General features: G+C 35.8%; 2 protein-coding genes across 10 annotated transcripts in view; one reads left to right on the top strand and one right to left on the bottom strand.

Moving 5' to 3' along the window:
- Nucleotides 1-1,091, top strand: part of Vps11 (vacuolar protein sorting 11) — a 29,000-nt gene extending 27,909 nt beyond the window's left edge. For all 8 annotated transcript variants that reach the window (XM_067134580.1, XM_067134576.1, XM_067134579.1 and 5 more), the window contains one exon: nucleotides 45-1,091. In XM_067134580.1, the coding sequence (XP_066990681.1) occupies nucleotides 45-673 (629 nt within the window). In that variant the 3' untranslated portion in view covers nucleotides 674-1,091. The remainder of the gene's footprint in view (nucleotides 1-44) is intronic.
- On the bottom strand, nucleotides 725-25,260 carry LOC136856631 (protein PRRC1-like). 2 transcript variants are annotated; one of them, XM_067134585.1, is made up of 9 exons: nucleotides 25,140-25,260; nucleotides 20,354-20,434; nucleotides 11,922-12,348; nucleotides 10,395-10,582; nucleotides 7,536-7,638; nucleotides 7,233-7,400; nucleotides 5,559-5,628; nucleotides 4,577-4,696; nucleotides 725-2,614 (listed from the first exon to the last, which is right to left on the bottom strand). In XM_067134585.1, the coding sequence occupies exons 2-9, from the start codon at nucleotides 20,421-20,423 to the stop codon at nucleotides 2,498-2,500; spliced, it is 1,263 nt and encodes a 420-aa protein (XP_066990686.1). In that variant the 5' UTR covers nucleotides 20,424-20,434; nucleotides 25,140-25,260; the 3' UTR covers nucleotides 725-2,497. The 2 variants fall into 2 exon arrangements, with proteins under 2 accessions (XP_066990686.1, XP_066990684.1); XM_067134583.1 differs by lacking the exons at nucleotides 20,354-20,434; nucleotides 25,140-25,260 and adding an exon at nucleotides 16,203-16,405.
- Between the last annotated feature and the right edge of the window lie 252 nt (nucleotides 25,261-25,512).

Here is a 25,512-nt window from a genome sequence, read left to right as displayed (position 1 = left end):
AAAGGTTAATTGAATTTATATCTTTCTATTAAACTTATTTTTAGGAGTTGGAGGAGAAGGACGTTTGCGTATGGGTGAGCGCCGTGGTCAGGGAGTTGTTGAGGTTGAACCAGAAAGCAGAATTCGACTTGAAGCAAGAGGAGGAATGCCTGGAAAAGCAACAGATACTGGATTTTACTCCAGTGAAGGCAGAGTACGGCAAGACGTTGCAAGTAGAGTTGTAACTAGTCCAACTGAAGGTCAGATTCGTTTAGGAGTGTCCTCTAATGTTGCAGTTCCAACCCCAGAGAGTCGTGTTAGATCTGCAGAATCTTCAAGGACAGGAGGATATAGCCCCAATCTGCATGATCACATTACTGCATCTCCAGTAACAAGTCATGACAGAAAGTCAAATGCATCACCAGTGGAAAGTATATCTGCAAATATAGCCAATATGACCTTAGTTCAAACAAAAGATGACGCAAGTGGAAATCCATTTGGTGACGACTTTGAAACTGAGCAAATGGGAACTAATCCATTTGAAGATGATTATGATGAATCAAAGAATCCATTTGCTGAAGACTCTCCTGAACATCCAAGCCAAGATGACAAAAATCCCTTCTCAGATAGTACTGACAACCCTTTTGCTAAGGATGAATATGACTCAAAATTAAATCCATTTGGTGAATCATGAATTTATACAATTACAGTATACAGAGGTGGTAGTAATTTCTTTAATATTCAATTATGGCTTTAAATCTTTATTATAAAGATGTCCATTTAAATACATTTAATATAGTTCCAGCTATTAAATAGAAATTTAATTGTAAGTTTTTGGCAAGAGACACCGGTTGCTGATATAATTGTTCTTTTTGGTAACAGAGGCTGATTTTTTAAGTCAATTTTATCAAATTGTACAGTGCAAAATGTGTGGTACCAATGGAAGACCATGTCTTAACAATTAATGATGGACACAAATATTTTATTTCAAACTAACTTTACTCCTCAATTGTCCTTACTGTTACTCCCATGGTAAGAATAGCATATTACAGTAACCACAAGTTAAGCAAATCTGCATGTAAAAATAAATCTTATATATTACCTAGAAAATACCTATGCTGTTTAATTCCCTTCCAACAGTGATTTTAAACAAACTGCACAAAACAAAAATCCAAGCTGCAAAACTCAAAGTGGTGCTCAAGGATATCCAGATTTTCTGAAATCACAGATGACTGAAAACTACTCTCTTGGAGAAGGAAAATTTAAATCAATGTACTGTGACATGATGAAAACAGTTTCTTCCGCAGGCCTTCTTTCATGACCACACTTCTTTACAAAGCACTCACCCACGGAGATATTAAAAAAATATTAACTTTCATACGATAACTGGGCAGTAAGTAAATTCCACCATACCTCTACAATGGATATACTGTAGGCTCTGATGAATCTTACAATTTTTATATATCACAAGCTGGAAAAATACATACTCATTTCATTAAAAAGTAATGACTATCACTGAATAAAAAAGTGTATATACATACAAAAGCAATTACAGACTTAATACACAAAATATCTAAATACAATTCCTTCTAATAAGTTTGTTTGATACAGATCTCTTTCCTTCACCAAGCAACAAATAAGTGTATTAAATGTAACTCCTAACAATCAACACTATGACTAATTAACACAACCACATGGTTAAAGGGCTTTTGCTTACTAAATACTTCCAATTCAAGCTGAAAATTATACATAACTATGATGATGGGTATACTGTGGTGTCTTCTCAATTAGTCACGGGATTTTGCAAAACTAGAACACAACTGAATGAACATGATTAACTTAGATGGGGAAGGAATACAAAAAGAAAGCTAAAAATAAAGAAAAGATACAATATATATACCAAAGCTATGTGCAATGTGTTATTGGACTTACAAGACTCAAAATTCATTTTGTTCTTAAAACTTCCAAAACCTTTACATTTCAAGATGCCATGTGACAGACAAATTTTATTCTTACAAGCACTGCCACTTGGAAATTCTTTTATAATTATATAAAATTCTAGCTACAGTCTTTCATAAAAATTAAGCAACAACATATTTAAAGAAACTACACAAACAAAAATAAAACCTTAGCATCATTTACTTTTTGTTCATAAGTACATTATAATTCTCTTAAGCATTCCCTCCTGACTGTCACAACATAGGTTAATTTACTGGGTTTTGATTAAAATTTCAGTCTGCTAACTGAATTTTTAAGCAAACGGTAGAGGCAATGCTAAGTTACATACAATGCAAAGAATTATGCCGTAAGACTAACAAATATAACTAAAGTCAAGCTAAAACCATAGTAATGAAAATACCCTCCAATATAACAATATAAACAAGTCATAATACACTTTATATGTTGTACTGATAAGTACATAAAAATACACAATTTTCTAAAACAAAGTAGATGCATATCACTGTTTCCCTTTGTGATGTCTGCTTACTTTTCACAACTTAGTGACGATAGGTCTTTCTCAGTTAATTGGAGGGATTCTGGATTTATACAGACCAGCTAGTGTGCGAGCTGCCAGGACAATCAGTTCCCTTCTTGGTACACCCGTCAGAGTTTCTTGCCATAATGTATGGTGCACCTGAAACAATCAAAACATTAGTAAAGGACCTTATAAAACATTAACACATATCATGTGAAAAAATGTATTCTGCAAGGAAATCTCTGCCATGATCTGATTTTAACCCCGAGGAAAAAAGTGTTAAAAGTCTGCTACAGCAAAATATATTCATCTGTATTATAGTTGAACATTCCATACAATGTGATACATTGGGTGGCTAACATCATTACCTTTTCTCCATAGTAATTAAGTTTTCATATACAATTACATGACATAGGATTGCTTTTGTTATGCTACGTAATGCTCAAGATGAAACTTCTCATGCAAATTCAATAGCACCAAGAGCTGGATGCTGAAAATAATTTGCACCAAGAACTTGATGTTGAAAATGATTTACAAAGCAAAAACATTCAAACCCTTGGGAATTTTAACTCCATGGTCTGGTTAAAACTTTAGCATATGAAAACTGCAGTTTATAGTGCTATTTCTTTTAAGATAATCCACATGATTCCAATGAATTTCTGTTGTCCTTGATGAACAGGATGGGTGCATATTTTCAAGGGAGAATAATTGCTATAGATACTTTATATGTTATGGTGTGTACACAGTAAACAAAGAGTCATCTGTTTCATAACAAACAGAATAATTTGTAACGTGTCCTTATAAATCTTGTATTTTAATCATTCACAAGTACTTTCACGAGATGGCTACTCGCATGGACAGCTGCATATAACTAGAAATACATTTGCATAATAAACATGGAAAAACCAGCTTTCATTTATAGGGTAATTTATAAACACTATATTAAAGAAATTCTAGTACCTGTACATGTTATTACACTGCTATGGTCAGTGAGTTCTTTTCACATATTGCACTTTTCGCATATTGCACTTAATATTTTATATAACAGCTCTCATCTGAATAAATTTCATATGATTATCTTGAATGTGTCATAAGAGGTTATCCCTCCATTTATGATATGTCCAGAACCAAATTTGTAAGTGTTTCATAAGAACAGGCCCTTTAGCAAGGTAGGACTTGTTTAACTTATTATGTACACTACTGGAAAACCTGAAAGGGTATTACAATGTCCCCTAATGACCTTATGCATCCCATATAACTTTTCATCCATCAGTTTCTCATAATGTCCAACTTCTGATTCCTACTGCCATCAAGTAGCTGTCATGAAAACATAACATCTCAGTCACGTCCTACAGGATGTTCTTCAAATAATCGCTCTGCACAGCATTATCTGCTGCCTAGGATCACTGCCACTGAGCTATGCACTGTGCTGGGAATGGATGAAACCTTCTCCTCATATATGATTTCTTTTGGCACTGTAATTCTGATAAATTACAGATACAAAGGTGTTCCAAGTTTTTATTCTTATTCTGTCCTTTGATAACTTCTTGTCTATGGTATAACTGCTTACCTGAGGGGTCTGACTAAGGGCCAAAAATGGACGTAAGTCTCATAACAGTGTTTACTGACACAAAACCTGACCCTCTCCAACAACCTTCATTATACTATATGTTACATTTCCTTGGCTTTCCAGTTTTCCTCTGAGGTTTACTCTCTGTCACTAAGCAATCCAACACAAAAGAAAAGGAAGAAATTTATATCTCACTGCAGATGGAATGTATTGTGTGGGTCAGATACTCCACGGCACTCTAAGCAGAACCCTAAGAAGTAATACACAGTGTGGCTGATATTACTGTACTCACCCCTTTTTACATTCTGACCTATAATACAATATTTTGTTGTCTTGATTTGGCTCTCACAGGTCATTTGTGGGTTCAAATGCTTACAAGAAGCCAACAGATGTCAAGTTAAATGTGGCCAGTATTATACTTGGAACTCAAAAACAGTGTTTATGGTACCAATTCCTTGGTGCATGGAGAGAATATGATACTGCAATGACCTGTTGAAAAAATTTTTATAAGCTACAAGATGTTCACATTTAAACACATCCTATCTACTTACTTGAAGGCTCTGGCTTGCAATACTTCCAACAGTGGTTGCAAAACCTGTGCTTTTGAAAGGATAGTCTGCTGGAGTTGCAGCTCGCACTAGAGAAACAAAATCAGGAGGGACTGGAGTTACCTGAAAAAAAGTTAAAACTGCTATAACAAGATGTAGCTTCTGAAAAAAATAACTGTTTCAAAACAAACAAAATCATCCATTATTCCTGGCGTAACAGCAGATCTCAGTGTGGTATGTCCCAATGGCTGTCTGATGTTTTTACCAAGTGGAGTGATAAGTTAGTTACGGAGGAAGCAACCAAATGCTTGTGATACAGTATATCTTGATTTTCAATACATCACACAAGGTTACAAGGTCTCAATGAAGAAGTATGGAAAGTTCTCTTAACTAAAGCATATCAATTTGATAATAATAGCGGCCAAGCATACTGCATAACATTCCTTGTGTGTGGAACAGGTCAAGATTTTTTAATGCTGATCTAAAATTAGAAGTAAATACTTGGGTTCCATAATCAGTAACTGATTATATAACAAACATCACACTGTATTTAGGTTAGTTCTCACAAAGGATGGGACAATAATTTCATCTGGTTGTGACCTATGATATGAAAATTACATAGTCTTATTAAACCAAAGTTTTCTTTTTTCATGGCACACTACATAAGAAATCTGGTCAGGAGTATCATTTACTGGACTGTACAGGTAAAGAATAAAAGCAACTACGCTATTGTTTGCACATAAGAAACTGACTGGAAAAAGGGAGACAACCATTGATTCACAATATTTGGATTCTTCTGAGGGGAAAAACAAAGAGCCCCAACTTCATTATCAAATGGGTAATGTTAATTCTGTTTCAAGTAACTAAGTAAAAAGCCTACTGTCAACAGAAAATAAAGCTACACTACTTGAATACCAAAACAGCAGAACAGTAACATTGTAAAAAAATATCAAGGTTGAAGTAATTTACAGTATAATCAGCTTACCTGAGTGTAAGTCTGCAAGATAACATCCTCTCCAGGATCATCTAACAACAAAAGGCCCACATCGTACCAACTGAAAGAGTAAAAAAGGTAGTCAGTATCATTTTACAATTTCAGATGAAACTTGTTCTGTCAAGAAGCTGGAGATCTATTACGGATACGGCAGTGATATACTTTGCTGAATACAAAACCTGTAGCAGTAAATAGTGACAAGATATTGGTAGATGATCTTACTATGTTTTTACTATCAGAAATTTTTATTTCCAAATGAAACAAACTCTATCAAGAAACTGGAGAGATACTGAGGATATGGTGCTGATATATCTTAATCAATATACAAAACCTGTAACATGTAAATGGTGATAGGACATTAAAATATATTTATTTTTATTTAAGACTGGAAAATCTTTCTTATAAAATGGACTGAAGCACCTTAGGAAGGTTTTGTGGTACACAAGAGGGCTAATTATAAGTAATAGGTTTCTCACAAAAAATTATTTTTTTTTACATTATATTTTATCTTGCTCTTAGTTGAACTATTACATGGGAAAGAGCACATTCTAGTTCTTCAGTTTTAAACCATTTCTCATTGTACAAGTCATTGTGTTTCAAAATTTATATTTTCAGACAGCATTTGTTTATTCTCATAGAAGTGTGCATCAAGACTGTGTTTACTGAGACCTTCTACATGTAATCCAAGTATATTTGATATTAAAAATGAATTATGAGCCCTTTGCCTATTAATGTTTATCCATAACGTGGTGGCTTATAAGTGATCTATTTATTTTTTCTTGATTTTATCCAAATCTTGAACTGATGTGTTATCTTATAAACAGTACTTGAGATGCACAGCTGTCATAAAGTTTTCTTCCTGTTGTTACTTCCAAAATCTTATTGATAACAGACTAAAAATTATTTTAGTTTTCTTACACACCTATACATTTATAGCTGTTGGAATTTTATATAATTTTAGAGTGTCACACTTTAAAAAATCATTAACGTGTCATTTACAGAAATCTGTATTTGATGATTTATCTCTGATAAGTCTTCTGACTCCCACAGAACTTTTTTTTGGGAACAGCTTGACATGAGTATTTCATCTCATACCACTAACGATGTCGTCTACTTTAATTTTACAAGTGAGGTAGCATGATGTTCAATCTCACCCTTTTCTAGTTCAAGTATATCCATAACAAAGTTAATCTTCAAGATATTTTGTCAAAAAATTACTTCGTTTGATGGACAAACTTGTAAAAAACTGATTAAAGAAACTGGACGCTAACATAGAGGAACACGTATGTATGAAAAACACACAAATTAGAGAACAAATCCCTTACAGTTTCAGAGCATCAACCTCCCTTTTTAGTGTAGACACACAAACCCAACTCCACACTGAAGAGGGAGCATGGCACTTCCAAACTGTATGTGGATTTTTTAAATAAATCTGTTCTCCAATTTGTGATTTTCTTAAGTTTCAAAGTTTGACACTGATCCATTACCACTGTACAGATGAAAGTTAAACTAAAAAAAAAAGAAATATAAGTGTTGCAGCTAGGGGTTGAGAGGCAACTTACAAGAACCTTTAGCATTGCAAATTGCAAACACTAACACCCTCCACTGAAGAAAAGCGACAATAATAATTACAAAAAAGTAACAATAATACAATACCACACTTACCAATCAGGAGTGAGTTCTACTATGAAATTTTCAACAGAGACCACTGGCTGTTGAGGATGCACTTTTCCCGAAGATCTTAGCACATTGATTCGTTCTTCACCTGACTGTAAGGCAGCAGCAAATCCAACTGGCTGGGCTGCAACACTTTCTGACTGAGCAGGCATTCCTCTGTTGGTATGACAGGAGTTGCGGTGATAGATGTCAAAATTATTGAAACATGAGCTCAGTAGGTCAAGAATGTAAAGAAAAAAATGGTAAATTTTATTCAAGAAGGAACAGTTTAAAAAAAAGTAATATACTAACACAACTGTTGCTTTCCCAAATACAAACTGGAAGGCTTCTCTTACAGCTCCAACTTTCACTTCCTTGTCAGAGGCAACAACTATGTCCATATCTCCCCCAGAATCTGAAATAAACATAATGTGAAAAATCTATTACATCAGGCAGCAATGCATTTATAGTATTAAGGTTACAACTTACTCTGACATACAAAATATGACCTTTTAAAGGGTTAATTTATTTTTCAACGGAATTCAGACAACTGAAGTCAAACAGTTTGAAAGTGCAAACACGATGTCATTTTGGGAGTATATTACTAGCTAAGATTTGTTACCAGCTTATTAATAACATCACAAAACACTGAATGTATCAATGCTGTATTGGTAGTTACATCTGACAGTTACTTCCATGATACAAGTTACATACCAAATTGGTAAATAAACCATTTATCTATATTTTTTATATTTTTAACTTGTTGAAGAATTGAATATGCACCAAATTTTTATTTGTCTGCAGCTTTGCAGAACTTTAACTATTACTTAAAATTGTCCATACTCCAACGTGGTTCATGTAACCTTCAAATCATCCAAGATGTAGCTTTATCCTTCGATAAATAAGTCCATTCTTGTATTCATGCAAACTGAACAATAAACTGTGGGGAATAAGAAAATAAATAAAAAATAAACAAACCATTTGCATGTTGGCATTGGAATAAGTTCAGTCATCAATCACTAAAGTCCACCATTCGCTCTTATTATTTTACCATTTTGACATCGCTGAAAAATTCTTGTCAAAATGGGATGGTAGGGAACCCATTTATGCAAATATTTTTAACTTTTGAAGAATTGAATATGCATCAAATTTTTATTTGTCTGCAAACCATTGTTTAATCCTGAAATCATCCAAGACTAGTCCCTCTTTATGATACAGTACTATTATTTGCATGTTGGCAAAGTTTTTGAACTTAAATATTTTACTATTTTCTTGCCAAGGGATGGTAGCTTGCAAACATTAATTTAAGTATAGCTTCCCTGATTGCTTAATGACACACTATTAGTACAGTACTATTAAGTAAAGTTTTGAGTGACGTAAGTCACAGGCCACTTAGTAATTTCTTAGGTTAGCTTTTGCTTGGTTCACTGATAACTATAGGTTTTGTTAACTTGTTTTAGGTTTAGGCTGCTGTAAGGTGTAACTGCTAATTTTTGTTTGTGATTACCAAATCAGTTTTTGAACATTAGTTTCATTATCATATTGATGAATTTGCAGTTTCTTGTAGTATGTCTGCCAAGTAGTTCATTAAATTCAATTTGTATGCTTTGTTATTTTTATATACTGTGTCTTGTTATTTTGTATTTGTATTCAATGTATTTAGTTTGTCATCCTATGGAAAGTTGTTGCAGTAAAGGTGTATAGGTTTTCCTGGTACAACTTGCAATGAGTACACATCTAGCACAGAGAAGGACCCCTATTTAAAAAAAATTAGACTCTTGAACAAGGTTTGTTCAATTGATTTCTCTTCTTTGACAAAAAAGACAAAGAGAAATGCTGAAGGGCAGCATAAGATAGAAGAGAAAAGAAAGGTAGAAAAATATTACAGAATGATACTGGCATTATGTGGGTTGCAACCCAGCTGTGTGACGTAAAAAGTGGACAAGCAGGGCAATGAAAAAACAAGAATCAGTAGAAGCTTGAGAAAATCCAGAGGATGAAATGGCAATCGGAAAACACAGAACAAAATGAGAAAGGGAAGAGGGCTGCTTCCAAGTCAGGAACTGAAACCATTAGACCACTGTGTGACAGACTAGGAACTACTCCCATGGCTCACACAAGGCAGTTGACATTTAAAGCTACACTTAGCTTATATTCCCCTCCAAGAATCCAATAGCTTAACTTGTGGATGACAGATGCACCACTGTGTTGCACTGGAAATTTATGCCTTTATTCTTTTCAGTCTCTTAAGACCTGTGTTTGATATAAGAGCGCTTGACAACCTCAAAATGTCTCTCTGCCTCAAGGGTGCTCCAACATGAGTGATATACATAACTTCTTCACCTCCTAACCAGTTTGGCCTAGCCTTCTTTGCTGACCTTACAGCAACATCATACTTTCTTGACCCTCAGCCTTCATATCTCCAGGATATCAAACCTCCTTTTATAAGCAAAAGATTTTTTTGACACAATAAACCCTCTGCCTGTAAGTTGTATTCAGACCAAGTGGGTGAAATTTTGCAAATGACGGTACGGACAGGAAGTCTCTCCTCTCCATCTGTCTCACACTCTCCCATTACTTAGGGAATTTTTCTTTCTCTAAAAAAGCACAGGATGTCTATATCTGCCATCAAAGCCTACATGGAAGCCCTTTCCCAAGTTTACCTTTCATGGGATCTGGATGTTACAAAACCCCTACAAGTGAGGTCCTTTTTACAGCAACAAGCATAAGAGTTACAATATTTTATTCTGAATGTAATGTTACTTCTGTTGTTCAGTCTCAAAAAATTCTAAACAATTCCCTTCAAAAAGTCTTTGGTCAGGACTTAGCAAGTTTAATTTAATCTTACACAAAAGCATCACTGCCTCTTCTGCTAATGATACGTAATAGTAGACCTGATAAATGTAAAAAATTTGAAAAAGTATCATGAAAGATACATGATAGGACTACTGCAGGAAACAACTTCAAATTGTACATTTATATAAAGTTACCATCATACAGTATGTGGCCATGAACAACGAAATCCACATTAAGGGTCTCTTATCTTTTGTCCATAACTTTTTCTTCCAAAACAAATATACTGTACAAATTCCAAAGCTTTTCATATAATTTGCATAACTTTCAAATATCTCAATAAAAACTACAACATGCAAAATCTATTTGAAGACTCACGTATGAATTCTTTCATCTGGGGATCCAATGTCGTGATCATAGTATCCATCGATGACCTCGCCTTTTCTGCCACTTTGTGACCCACGTTGGAAACAGTTCCTCGTATCCATCCAAACCAGCCAGGCTTTGAAGGACCCACACCAGCACCAGGAGAACCAAGGTCAACTGAAGCATCTACACTACCAGCACTACCAAAGGAATAACCATAATTAAAGCTTACGTTCTGATCAACCATGTTCATGTGTATGCTGCCGCCAGGAAGTTCTCTACCTGCTGCGTCAAAAAACCCTGGCGCTGGGGCGCAATTCAAGTGACTAAAGGATTTACTTAATGGGAAGCTAGGAGCCTGCTCCTGATGAATCACTAAACAAGGAGGGGTGGGAGGAGGAGGGGGGTTATGGATAGGATTCCCTGGTACATATACTGGGTAGCTGTGGTGACGTGAGTGTCCTTTCAATGATGTAACAGAGTTCTGTTGGCTAATGTACAAAACAAAAAGAAGAAAAAATCGTTAGCTGCATCAGTATTCCAAATTAAAGTATGATAATGGCTACACTTAACAATACTAAGATTAAAGCTACTTATGACATATGAAGAGAGGGGACAAGGAACAGCTGGTTAGAAAAGCAGCATATTTGGAAGTACCAGCACTAGGACTTGTAGGGAAGGCCCAGGAAATCCTGGAAAAAAGGAAACAGATCAAGACCTAGACTTGACAGGAGTGCAGGCAGAAAAATGGAATGGAATGGAATACAGAGTTTAGGCCAAAGGCCAAGCATTGGGGCCTATGAGGTCATTCAGTGCTGAAACAGAAATTGACAGTACTGTATAAGGTTTGAAAGGTGTACCAGGAGGAAAACCTCCCAGTTTCACTATGAAATAAGTGTTAGGAGAGGGTGGAAAGCAAGATGGAAGAGAGAATGAACGAATGATTTCAAGTTATTAGGCGTTGTGACAATGGAAGAGAGAATAAGAATGGAAATATAGTAATAAGAATAATGAAAGGGTTGCAGCTAGGGGGCGAAGGGACGCTGCAAAGAACCTTAAGTAATGCCTACAGTGCACCATGCGAGGTGCACTGAAGGCACTACCCCCTACGGGATTCAGGAAGAAAAAGAACTGGACAGAGTTGAGAGGAGAGAATTCACTTCTTGTCTAACCCCACAAAGGAAATGCTGACATTAAAAACACTTGCAATGATGACAAGTGAGGGGGATAAAATGATTTATTGAGAACTGCATTTCCATCACATGTCCTTTGCAAATCATGTTCTCTAGTATTTTTATGCATCTGACAAGATCATGCTGCAATGGCCCTTTATATCTTTGTACAGCAAAGAAAAAAATTTATTTTCCACTGTAGGTAAGTGGTGAATACAAGGTTTTAAAGCTGCATCTAACACAGTATTTGAGTTGTAAACAATGAATGTTTTCGAAGAACTAAGTGTCTCAAATGACCACAACACACACAAGCAGCCTTTTTATATCAAAATTATAAATAAAAACTTAAAAAGACTCTTCCACATACCCTGGAGGTGGATTTAGGTGACTTGTAGCTTGTACAGGTGGCCCTGGGGAAGGAACAAACGATGGTGCTGGTACCGACGTTGGTGCTGTAGAGACGACCGATGGAGAAGCAGACATTGTCAATGGTGGGCCTGATGCTGAGGATGGTATCTGTGAAGGGGGTGCAGAAGGTGGAAGAATAGGACCCGGATTAGCAGGAGTAGGCGTTGCTGTCACCGATGATGGCAAAGATGCTGGAGGAGGTATGACAGAAGGTGGAGCAGACACAGGTCCTGGGGATGGGACAGGACCTGGAGCCGGTGAAACTGCTACAGCAGCTGGTAATGGTACAGAGGGAGAGGAGACTGGGAGAGGGGATGCCAGGAAGGATGGAAGAGCTGCTGGTGGCGCAACATTGGTTAGGACTGAGTTGCCTCCTCCTGCTACATCTGAAAATAAAGATTTACAGTCTGTTACTTTATATATATGAAAAATATTTTTTAGATTAGCATATAATCCTGGCATCATCTGAGTGGTTACCTGTTAAGTTTATCTTGCACAGTTTATGCATATTCAATAAACAAATTTAAAAGTTTAATACCATACTAAACTCTCAGTGTGCAATATTGTATCAGAGTGCTACGTAAGAATACCTACAGTCAACCTACAATTTTACAATACATATGTGCATTCAACTGAGCTATAATTACCAGCACTGGAATCAGTGAAAAAATTTTTTTTTATAAATTTTAGCAGACAATTTCTTTTTTTTTGCAAAATCATTCAGCCAGTGGCACCCATGTCAAAACTAGCATGAATGATCATAACAAACCACTGTCAAAAGACTGTTAAACAGCTTGGTATTCCAACATGGAGGTCATTTTCAAAGCTGGCCATTGCCTGCATGTAAAATTCAATGTTTTATCACTGAAATTCATTGAACTCTACAAATATTTCTACCTTATCCATTATATTTCAGATCATGCAGAAACTAGATGTGCTCAGAAAATCTGATTAGAATTCTGACTTTGTACATATTCCCAAAATGACTGCTGATATTTTTGTCAAAGTGACGATGTCAATTGACAAGTTTTCTGCCCTATGCCTTGCAGAAGATAATTAAGAGCTTCTGCAGGGTATAAACAAGATGTTTTAATAATCCCAATATAAAACCTAGCTAAATTCTGGCAACATACTGTGTTCTTTACCAAGCCTAGAGAGACTATGGAAGGTTGACAAATTTACAACATAACAAAGCCATAAGCTTATTCATAACTGAATAAGCTAGGGACTAATGTGCCAATGATCTCCATTCCCATCAACAGGTTTCCTACTTCATTTCTTGGTCCTTTGTCGGACTCCCATTGCCTCTGGGTTGGTAGTTGGACTAACTCTGATATCATACCCATTTTTGACCTTCATGCACTACCTTCCATGGATCAGGAGGCACTCCCATTGCAATGTGTGAGAGTTCTCCAAATCTGTCTTCGATGGATGGTATCCTTTCATCCTTCTATCCTTTAAGAATAATCAAGATCAATCTTTGGGAAGAGAATGTTTCATCTTTGCAACAAGGATTATACAGTATACCTTGACTTGAGCTCTTGTTTCCTCTGGGGACCTTGCCTCACTGAACATTAGGGCTCTGGCTTTTTCATCTGTGAATTCTTGGCCATCTCTAGGTTGAGCACCATTAATGCTATGGATGTGGCTTCTTTGCCATGCTTAATGCTATGCATTTGCCCTCTTTGTGGCCTATCACTATGGTCAGCCATGTATACAGGATTAGCACAGTTGTTTAACTCTTCCTCATATTGTTCCATCAGTAACTGAATGCATTTTTGTGCCAAATTCTGCTTTATGCACCTTATGACAGTGAGTGCTTGTCTTTGGGTTTTATTCCACTTCAGACCTGTTGCTTACAGGAAGGCCCAGAGTCTGGACACCCTCTGACAGCTATTCTTTAAGCATGGAAGCACTCCTTTTCAAACTGCCATTGCCATCTCCCTATCTCTGTCATTCTGATGTACATCTGACAGCAACATCTTACTACTTAAACTCATCTACTTGATCATCCCTCCTAAATAGCAATTCAAGCTAATTATGATGAATTAGTTTGTGATAAACCATTTTTTTCACTAGAAATGTTTTTATGCCAAACCAATTCATTACCAACTCTAGTGACCTCACCCCTTCCCTGCTCTCTCAGACAGATTTTCCCAGCAAAATGAAGTGTTAACAAGCAACTTAAGTAATGCATGCTTGGTGGAACATACCTTTTTGTAACTTTCTGCTTCATGCATCTGGGGTATTTTATGATGAACTGGCTTGTAAGAAAACTTTTTTTTTTATAAAAACAGATTTCACTCTAAGCCATTCCCACAATAATTAGTAACGGTAGAGGAAACATATTCTTAAGTATGGATAGTGACCCCTCTATGCTTCAGTTACTGTGCACATGCTACTGACCACGTCACTGTACCACTGCAAGGTAATGAAAAGCAGATTATGCAATTGCGTCACTGAACCTCAGCATCAAACTGCCACCACTGCATCACAGGTCATCAGCACTGCTAATACAACACATAACATTTAGTCAATTGTCATCAGTACATGTAATGTGCAGCTTCAAACTCAAGTTCAAAACTGGAATGGTTTCAAGGAAAGAAAAACTAACCCCTCTACACATAACGAAGGATGTTCTGGTTTCTTGCTAAGTCTGAATTAAACAAAGCACAGGATAGAGCAACACGCAAACATTCACACAGTATAGTAAGTGCAACAATGCCTTCTTATTGCAGCATAAAGAATGAAACCTAAAATCCTTCTAACAGATTGCAAGTATAGTAAACCCCCCGTATTCGTGGTCTTACTATTCACAGACTCAGTTATCGAGGATTCTCTGTGGAACGTTTATATACATTATTCGCGGAAAATTTGCCCATTCGCGGTATTTTTCACTGAGAAATATTCACTAATTACTGTATTTTCACATCATTTTCATGACTAAATGCACTTTTTATGATAAAACTATAAAAATACTCAGGTATAAGCATTTCTAGAGTTTTTTTGTGTTTAACAAAATAGGCAGTTCTAAGTGTTTTTAGAGGGATTTTAAGTATTCGCGGATTTTAGCTATTCGACGGTGGGGTGCAGTACGCATCCCCCATGAATACAGGGGGTTTACTGTAATCAATAACATAATTATCCAGGCACCAATGTTCTTTTTCCCAAAGAGAGACGAAAGTGACTGTGTCCTTTATCATTCTTTAGTAACTTAAAAAGATCTACAATATATATTCAAGGCAGCTGTGATTTCTTATAAGAAAAAGTTTAACATCATATCTTCTCCTTCCTAGAAATGTTCTGGATAGTAGTAACACAGAGAGTTGAAACAAGTGTAAATTACATTCTTCTCATCAAGCCTACAAAATCTTGACAGCAAATCTTGAGGCAGCCATGATATACTGTACCACCTTCTCAACTCATTTGACTTAGGATCATCCTGACTGGACAATAGCATCATTAGTAGACTGGAAGCTTAAAGCCCATTTCACAAGTCCAAAATGGCTAAGATGTACACAATATCAGTGTAACTGCTTCCTTCCTAGGAAAGACGTTTAGCAACTCAAACTTGGGGTCCCCTCTAGCCCACCTCTGATGGCCATACATACATAGCAGCCTAGGAAACCACAATTCAAGAGGTATCCATGGTGGGTCTCATAATGCCATTTACCCTATTTATAGTAAAAAAGTGAGGATCTTCGAAACATACCAATTACTCTTGCTACCTAAATTTTATTGCAGCCTAACTTTACATACAGCCTGACCCTACTGGTACCATAGTCTAATTCTATCATCAAGATTTAGATCAAAATTTAATAATTATCAAGCAATTGCAACAACTACTGCTGGAATGCGTCAAAATACAATATACTGTAAATAAAAAATACTACACTGCTCTTATAAAAAAGGTATGCTGTGTAAATTGTACTCAATATACTGTACAGTACAATATAATTATATGAATCACCTTTATGCAAGACAGGTAGGTATGTATTACATGTGGTAACTAATTAAAAAATAGTGTTTATGTTCCAAGCTACTCAACAGCCTTTCAATGAGCTGTCAAATGATGCCTACATTTCAGTGTAAAAAGGTCATTACAAAGCCTGATCAAATCTTAACATAAAAATAAAGTACTAACATTGCCTAAACCATATACAAGTCTCAAGATATACAAAGTCTCTCAAGATATACAAAGTCTCTCATCTCTACAGTTTACCGAAGCTACCTCACTTACACTCCATGTGAGTAGGGAGGAGGGGAGATGTACGGTGAGTGACTCGATCAAATACATCCTGAGCTTGCTGAATTATATCCTGAGTGTTCATGCTTGCTTTTAACAAATGTCATGGAATATGAGAGGGAGACACTGAGGTCTCGGCAGCTCACAATGAAGTCCTTTGACGTGCCTGAAATGCTGTCTCCTTGATGTAGCAAAGCCTACGTCAACCGGATACAGAATGTTATTACTTGGTGTAAAAATATATGTGAATTGTATTTAATGTCACTACTGTACACTATGTGCTCAGAACACAGTGAGAAGAAGGTTAAAATTATCCTTAGACGAAACAGAAACAGTACTAACAGGTGTATAAAATCCAAACTCCATAATTAGCAAACAGGCAGAGACTATATCACCTCAATTCAAAACCAGTGGCACTAAGTTTCAACTTTGAGAAAAAATGCCCAAATTTGGTTCTTATTCACATAAATTTCGATACATTTAAAAAAGAAATATTGGCAAAATTGAGTTACATTCAATAACCAACAAATTATCATATCCACCCTACTTTTGTTAATCAGGTACAAGAGAAAGTGTCATTACAGAGTAACAATGTGTAGAGTACACCTGAATTAAAGTTTTCTAGTTAAACACAGATCGCTAAACATTTAAAAATATATAGTGTAAGTGGAGTGTTTTAATACTTTATCATAAAAAGCTACTGACCAACAAACTAGGCACCTTTTAAAAAAAATTATCAACACCTGAGAGCAATGGACAGTACTAGAGACTGAAGTTTTATTTAATGGATTGTACCATAACACTTCTAACTCCTTATCTAATTACACTGTGATGAAGTATGATAAAAACACATCCATATAAGCATTTAAAACACTGCACACACAGTACACCACAGAGTACACATTAACTGAATTAAGTGTAAGCCATTTCCTGCAGTAAGGTATACAAAATAATGGTCTCAACTTAAGATTTTCAAAAGCGTGGCTTCTTAAATGTATCGTTATCACTGACAAAAGGAGCACTTTTGTGAAGTAAGAAGAAAATGAGTAATTTGACTGGAAAAATGCAAAATAAGACATAGCAAATTACTTTCACAGGAAGGACACACATACACAAACACACACCGACAACCTTCTAGATGCTTCTGTATCAAGTCAAGCCTGAGAAGCTGGGGCAAAGAAGCCTCACAAACGCAAAAGTGATCCTGTTACCTAAGAATTATCGTGAAGCCTCTAACATTATTAAGAGACACATGCGGGCTCATTTGAAGGCACAATTGATAACTGTTGCTAATATAATAAAATATCCAAATTCTGAAAAGACATTATAGTGACACTTTAGTCACTTATCAAAGTAGTTTCTCTGAGGGTTTAAAGTTCATTAAACATTTTTTCAACTACATTTAAAATTTTCAGGTTACAAATAATTTTTGAGATCATCTCTGCAATTCTAATGCAACAAGAATACCTTTCCATGCAAAAATATTTCCCTTTTCAGTTCCGTGAATTGTGGCGATGAAATCTATTATGTCTTAACACAAACACTCAGCTTACTGTGGTAACAAGTCTGTCAAAAGGAACACAATGAATCTAAAGTTTTGTATATGAGATTTTACGTAAGCAGTTTCTCTAAACACACATCAGTACAGACAACCTGCCCCTTGCATGGATTTGCTATGTCCTAACTCAGTTTTGCTTAAATGTACTTTGAAAAATAATTTAGCAAAATTATGCACCAGTTAAATACTCATTGCCAAGGTGAGAAACTAAATATCCTCCGACATTGATCTGAATGAATATTTTCTGCTTGAACCAGTGCAAATACATATATAATCCATGTACGACACAGCACATCATACACAACTGAAATACACAGTGCTGCACTGGTAAAACATATGCTAAATAACAAGGATGTAGTACCACTTTTCATCGACAATCATAAGTTCAGATGGCTAAAGGGTGTATTAGTGAGATTTTACAGCTTTTTCCAGGGTGACTAAGTCATCTTTTACACAGTATTCAACACAGTATTCAACAGTGCTATTATTTTCTTTATTCGTACACATTTTATGATTACAAGTTCCCTTGACATTACCATCAACTTGAATATACTGCTTGTCTGCCTTGCGTAGTGAGTAACCCATCTGAGTTTATGTGTAATTTTAGAAATGCTATATAACACAACTAATAACTGTTCTACAAAATGTAAAAAAATCAACTCTGAAAGAGAAACACAAAAAGTGAAGGAAAAAAGCTAATAGATGCACCCTTGATACCACTCTTCATGACGCACGCTAAATGGCAAAACAGTTTGTGAGTGTGTGCATGTGTGTGTGTATTTTGTTTGTGATGCCTTTTAAATATCTGAATAGGTTACAACTTAAATCTGTGAATAATCAGTTTTATAAACGTCGTATAAAAAATACTGTTATGAACAAAGTGAGAGCTAATACTGTACATATATGCTACATAATTCTCAGATTTTGGAATGCAGATCTTGACTTAAATTCAAAATACTGTTCTCTGTGCAAAAAAAAAAAATCATCCACAAATACAGTACTGTATTGTATTCCTAAATGCACAACATAAAATATAATGTACAGGGTAATGATGGACTTACAGATGACCACAATGAATAAATTTAGGCACAAATCAATTAGATGCCTATGACATAAGTTGTTACCTACTTTATAGAGATATTAATGTAATATCTTCAGAAGCATCACAACAGCACAACAACAATGGATATAAGTTGAATGGTGACCCAAAAGGATACCTCCAACAACAAAGGGGATGGCCAACTCTATGAGAGTTATGTACTGTATTTCAACTCGGTGGTCTGGCTAAATTACCTAATGAAAATTATAACCATAAAGGAGATGCGAAAGAAATGCACAGTATTAGATAAACTTTGTGTAACTTTCCATCATTATTATTTAGTTAACTGAAGCCATCAAATCCCACTTCCAGATACTAGGAGGGCTTCCCCAAAGAATGTTTTTAAATTCTAGCAAAATGAAGTTCTAGTTGGACACACAGATCGGGGAATGACAAACTGGAATGGGTGAAAAATAAAAGTTAAAAAGCAATGGATTGGGGATAGTACAGAAACAGTAAAGAATCTTTAGTACCATCTACAGTGCTCTGCACAACATATACCCAAGTTGGTGTGGACCTAGAGGGTATTGTCAATTCACAATTTGCTTTACTCAAGCACTGCCAAATAGCATCTCCTCCTACCAGTCTCATTCAACATTATCATCACCTTTTTAGGTTGGGATTTTACTTCATGGGGTCAGACATCCTGCCCAATGATGTAACTTACATCAAAGAGTGCCTTAGGCAAACAATGTTCCCTATCTCAGGCACTTGCAAAATTTCTTCCTGCAATCTCTTATGGGTCTTGCTACTCATCTGACTAGCTAATTAGTATTTGTTTCGACTATGCTACAATTTTGCTAGGATCCTTTCCTCCATCTCATCAGGATTTTACTTCTTTTCCTTCCTTCTAGATTCATTATATATAACTTCCTGGTTCTTAGTCACTGTGTTATACACTATTGTATGGGGGCTAGTGCCATCAGCGCACCTCATGTAGTGAGATTTAGACATTACTTCATGTAGTAATGTATTGCATCTTCCCTTGAACTCTTGAGATTCCAACCGCACAACATCTTAAGGGAGACTGTTCCACAGTCCAACGGTACAAGGAATAAAGGACCTCTGGAACTGAGAAGTTCGACAGCGAGGCATATTTTCTTCATATTGGTGCTGCTGTTCAGCAAATCTGGTTGCTCTCGGCATTAAATCCATTAGTATCATCACTTGTGGCCTAAGTGCTGACCTTCAGTTACAAGCATTATGACACCTTTTGAAGAGCTACAGCCTAAAAGAGTTATTGTCCAACTTTATCTTTCCAAGAATTTCTTGTTATACTAATATTTCAACAACAGATATTAAACTTACACACAGCTACAACAAAGCTAGTTATGTGAAGCAATGCTGCAGCACTTAGAGAAATGAAAGCCATGACAGGTACAGTACAGGTACCCAATAAAAAAAGAATAAAAAACGACCACTGACATGACGTACTTGTAAATGCAGAACAGTCCTATGAACTTTCAGTGAAACATTAACAAGACCCACCTGGTGTAAGCAGACCTGCCATTTTCTTATCAACAATTTCAAAATCCCCATTGCTGTCCTCCTGCATCATTGCAAATTTATCTGTAACAGAGAAATAAAGAATTTTAACACTTAAAGTGATTGTTAACAAAACATCCTACAGAAAATGAGTTGCTCACGTGTTATTTTGAAGGTCTCAGATTACGACTACAAAATTAGCCAAGAAACGCTTATCCTCAAATATATGTACTGTACTGTGCAAGGCACTGACAGCAAGGTCCTCCAATATCTATAAAAGTATCCCCATGTAGTCTATACACCACATATACCCACAGTTGTATCAATAATGCTCAAAATATCACTGAATAAGAAATGTTTTAAGGGTACATGCAGTGATAACTTTGATTCTTTCCAAATTTTGACTAAAGTTACCAGAATTCTTTGTCTTCTTTTTCATCAAACACTGAAATGGAACCAGTACGTGCATAAATTTTTGGGCTTTACACGCACATTTGCTGCTCAAAACTAAATAGGTACTGTATTTAGTTCAGGTGCAGCTGTCCAAAGAAATGTATGGTAGGTCCAATAACATACAATTCCACTGTCTTATCAGTGTGGAAGAAAATATCTTATGAGCACTGTACAACAGTATGGTACTGTGCTTCCTTGTTCATATTGTACTGCAGGACTTAAATGAATAAATGCTGGGAAGCAGGTTTGTGAATTCACTGTTTGGTTACAATATTTTTCCCCTGCTTATTAATTAAATTAATTTGAGTCTGATATTTACCCTAATGATTTCCTGGAGGAGCCATATTAAATTGGCTAACTTAATTGCAACACTGCCTGTTTATCAATCAGTCGGACTTTTTTCTCTGATGTTGTGTTAACATATTTTGTTAATAATCTACTATTCTGTTGTGTAGTTAATTAGGAAGCAGGCAGATTTTTCTCCCATCTAAATGTCACCTAATGTTGACCACAGTCTTCCATGAAGTTCAGTGAAGAATGGATATGTATTAAAAATATGCTCAGCACATGCATGGTGAGTTGTGACAGAGAGGAATAAAACATTTTCACAAGTTGCTCCAAAAACTAAAAAAATGTGAAAACTTGGAGGTATTCATGAAGAATGTAAAGAAACAATTACATATTAAATATTTTTTATGAAACAGAAGAACAAGATATCCAAGTACAGTACAGTAAACTATATATAGTAGCCTAATTGAAAATAAGTGGGCCCTGTTGATGTGCTATGTGAGGGCCTTAATTAATTAACGTGAATGATGATAGGATTCCTTCAATTATCCGGATTAATAGAGCCAAGGGCCCAACGGATAATGGAGAAATCCGAATAAGGACAAGAGAAAATCTAGGGGTGTTCAAGGGTAACTCCATACCCTTCCTCACCTAACCTTGTAAATACCAAATAAATGTAAACATTCAATATGCTTATAAATAACTACCACACTTTAAACTGCATAAATAAACTTTTGAAATAAAATGTAACCTCCTTTTTCTCTCATAAATGACAATTCAGTTGGTAGGTAGCCTATTGGTGTTCACCCAGTACCTACCATGGCTTTATGACCATTAATTTATTTCTATACACCAACTTTCTTATCTATTGTTACCATCTTGTATTGCCATACACAAGATACAGAATGTGTATGTGTGAACTATTGACCTAGACTGGTTGTTACTCTACAATATCCATTTGCATAAGTCAAATAGGCTATTACAGCTATATTTAAGACAAAGGTAATATTGAAGAAACTGGTATTTTACTTATGAATCCATTTACACTCTATTATTATCATGTTATATCATTATCGTAATATGTATAAAAACCAATCGTCTGCCACTACCAATGACCAATGTTTACTTTCTCAGAATCAGCTAATTGAGCCTACTGCACTAGTAAAAGAATTAGGGGAATCCTTTTTTAGTTGCTAAAAGAAACGAATTTGATTACAGTATTGGAATGATTATTTTTACTTTTGTACATGAATATAAAACGGGTATATAAAGGCAAACTAACACAGTTTGTGTCAAAGTAAAATCCCCCAAAATCGCAAAACAGTGGTTTCCCGATTCGTTTGCTTATGCCAGTTCTTTGGAAAGTGGTTGTTAATTATAAGAGATGGTTATGAACGGATACATAAGCCATAAATTTGGTTTGGAAAGTGGTTGTTAATTTTAAGAGATGGTTATGAACTGATACATCAGCCATGAATCTGGTAATCTTGTTTGAAAGTCTTGCCTTGTACAATCTACCAAAAATGGAATTTGTTTGGTGAGTAAAGACTATCATGAAAACTGTACGTGTAACACACCCAGTTTTTACATCTCCACCCATCCAAGACTGCATCCCCACCCCATCCCACCCAGGGAAACTGGTTGTCAGCTCCACCCACCTTCCAAAACAGCCCCTTCTCTAAATGAGTTCCTCTGCACAGCCTTACTTCCCCTCCTCCACCGTGGTGCCCAGCCATCCGGCCCATCCTCCACCATGAAAACTTCTTGAGGTCTCCCCAACCCCCCAAAAACCCTTCTCAGCCTGTCTGAGTGTAAGCAGAATTCCTGAGGCTGCACAGCATTGCCAACCATTGGGAGCGGTTTTTTTATCTTTTAAAATTCATATATATATATATATATATATCATATATTTCTAGGGCCTTAGTCCCTGTGGTCCAGGTTTGTCAGATAATGTTGAGTTTCGGATAATGGCGATACAGATAGTTGAAAGATTATTGTATAATGATGATGCTGATGTCAGCAGGTAAATAAAGATTTTGACATTTGATGTTGCATTCCATGTTAGAAAAAGACACCATGGTATGATTATTACATTAACATCTCTCATTAATTTAGGCTTCATAAAGGTTAACATTCATTCTAATACTAAGAATAGTATTACCTACTATTCTAAAAACACAGAATATTTTAGGCTTAGTTAAAGTTGTAATATGATAAAATCAATACCATGTTACAGCATCCAGATAACGTACACTTAGACCCACAATACCATAGTTTCTCGGATACCAGAGTATCTCAAACTTGCATAGGTTAAGTAATATCTGAAAAAAACTCTATGAACTTCTTTGGGCACCACTAAACTCAAATTGAAAAGTAGCCTATCAATCCAAACCCGGGCTAACCCAGCATAGGGTACAACTGCACCTCACTCAACCTGTCCTTGGGTGCTGTGGCTGTAGAAGAGGATTTCATCCCTCAGTACCACCAAGTATTTGAAGTCAGTGAATCTTTAACTGGCCATGGAATTCTTAAAATTGCAGAATACGGTATTTCTAAGTACTAGCTCCGCGCCTGTTTTTACCTTGGAAACTGGTTTTTTCTAGTTTTAGGGCTGCTGATAACAAAGGCGAGTTTGTTTATTGTTGGCAAAATACCCATAACCCCGCTTTCCCATTGGGTCCCCTAGAGTGTTGGATGAAGTTCTGTGGTCAATCACAGGTTAACTACATTCATGCGACAAAAATTGAAGGTAAATCCATAACTAGCGACAAAAATTGAAGGTAAATCCATAACTAGCAACCAAAAAACTGTAGAAAAAGTTAAGTTAGAAGGAAATCGCCACCACAGAGCTACTACTTACATCTACACAGAATACTAGCTCGCAACTACTGGTTTACGTGGAAAATGGGTTCTGTGCTTAGTACTAGCCCCTTGAGGATGAACGTAAAGACAAAGAAAAGACAGTAAAGAACTCGGTTGGTAATCAAGACACAGTAGTAATCAGCAATTTGACCTCAATTATACTATTGGGTCAGAATGGGAAATCAAGCTGGGGTAGACCCCTGACCAGATTAGCCATACAATAGCCCTAACCCCTCACTCAGCATTCACCCCTTTACCAGTCGTACCATTTAGCAAGGCCCTAAGGTCCCCAGATGAAAATTAATCATCAGCATTCTGTATTTTTTACTGTTATAATTTTCATTTTTTTTTATTATTCTCCATATAAATACTGTCATTACCATTATTATGAATTCTAATTTTCTACTTCTTCGGCAACTGTGTGGATACTGCCGATAATTATATTTATCATGTTACCTTATCTAGATTGTGTGTATTATATTTGTATATTACTTGTATATGGCCCTCAGCTGAAATAAAGCTTATTATTATTATTATTATTATTATTATTATTATTATTATTATTATTATTATTAAGCTGAACCTACAATTCTGTGTATGTTCACAAATGACTTTCAATTTAGACAATATAAATATAAGGGTACAAATGCACCTCAGCTTTTTATTTTGGTAAATATAGCTGAGTCCCTCTAACTGAGCTATAAAATAGCAACAGGCCTTAGTAAGAGGTTTGACTACGTAGGCCCAGTCTACATAAATTTACTGGCCTAATATTAAGCCTGATTAAATGATTGCATATAATTTTACATTTCCCGTGGTTAGGAATCCATAAGAATAATTAGCGACGCACAAAATGACAAAATATGGAAAATACGCTAAACTTCAAATAGCTGGTTTTGGTTAACACAGCCTGGTCCTAGTCTAGACTGAGGCCTAGAACATTATACAGCCTGGCCTATTGCAAAGGCTAACAGTAAAGCTTTCAAGTCAGACTAGACTTAATTAGCTTAATGATGCAAGCTAACTAAGGAACTCATTCTTCCTATTAAACTATCGTAAACAAATGGGTGCACTTAACCCGTACGCCTATAAACAAATAGTTGTTATTTCGCCTCCAAAATACAACAGGCAATTTCGACAGTGATATAAAATGGTGTCAATACATCACGAAAGAAAGTTCCCTCACCGAATTTTCCTCTGTGTTCCCCACACAAAACTTCTCTGACAACTTCAATAACAACACTTGGGTGACGTGACAATAATAACAAACCAGCGTTCCGACGAGTTGCTCGAGCCGAGGGCGGAGCAGAATGGTAGCGTTCGTTATAATAGATTTTTATCATAGAGTGCTATATAGTTAACGTTTTTAGCAATTTTAGGTCATTTGATCATTTCTATAATATTTTCAACTGTATTACAATTCAAAACGGCCAAAATAGAGTATATTTTAATGCTTTATTAGCGATTTTTATAGGCTTGTAATCTGACTGAAATAGTGCGATTTAATTCACTTTATAGCAATATTAGGTCACTTAATTGTTTTTACGATTTTTTTTAAG

This window comes from Macrobrachium rosenbergii, chromosome 36, assembly GCF_040412425.1.
Source record: "Macrobrachium rosenbergii isolate ZJJX-2024 chromosome 36, ASM4041242v1, whole genome shotgun sequence".
Lineage (NCBI taxonomy): Eukaryota > Metazoa > Arthropoda > Malacostraca > Decapoda > Palaemonidae > Macrobrachium > Macrobrachium rosenbergii.
The sequence above is the reverse complement of the archived record's forward strand: the minus strand, read 5'-3'. Positions and strand labels throughout refer to the sequence as shown.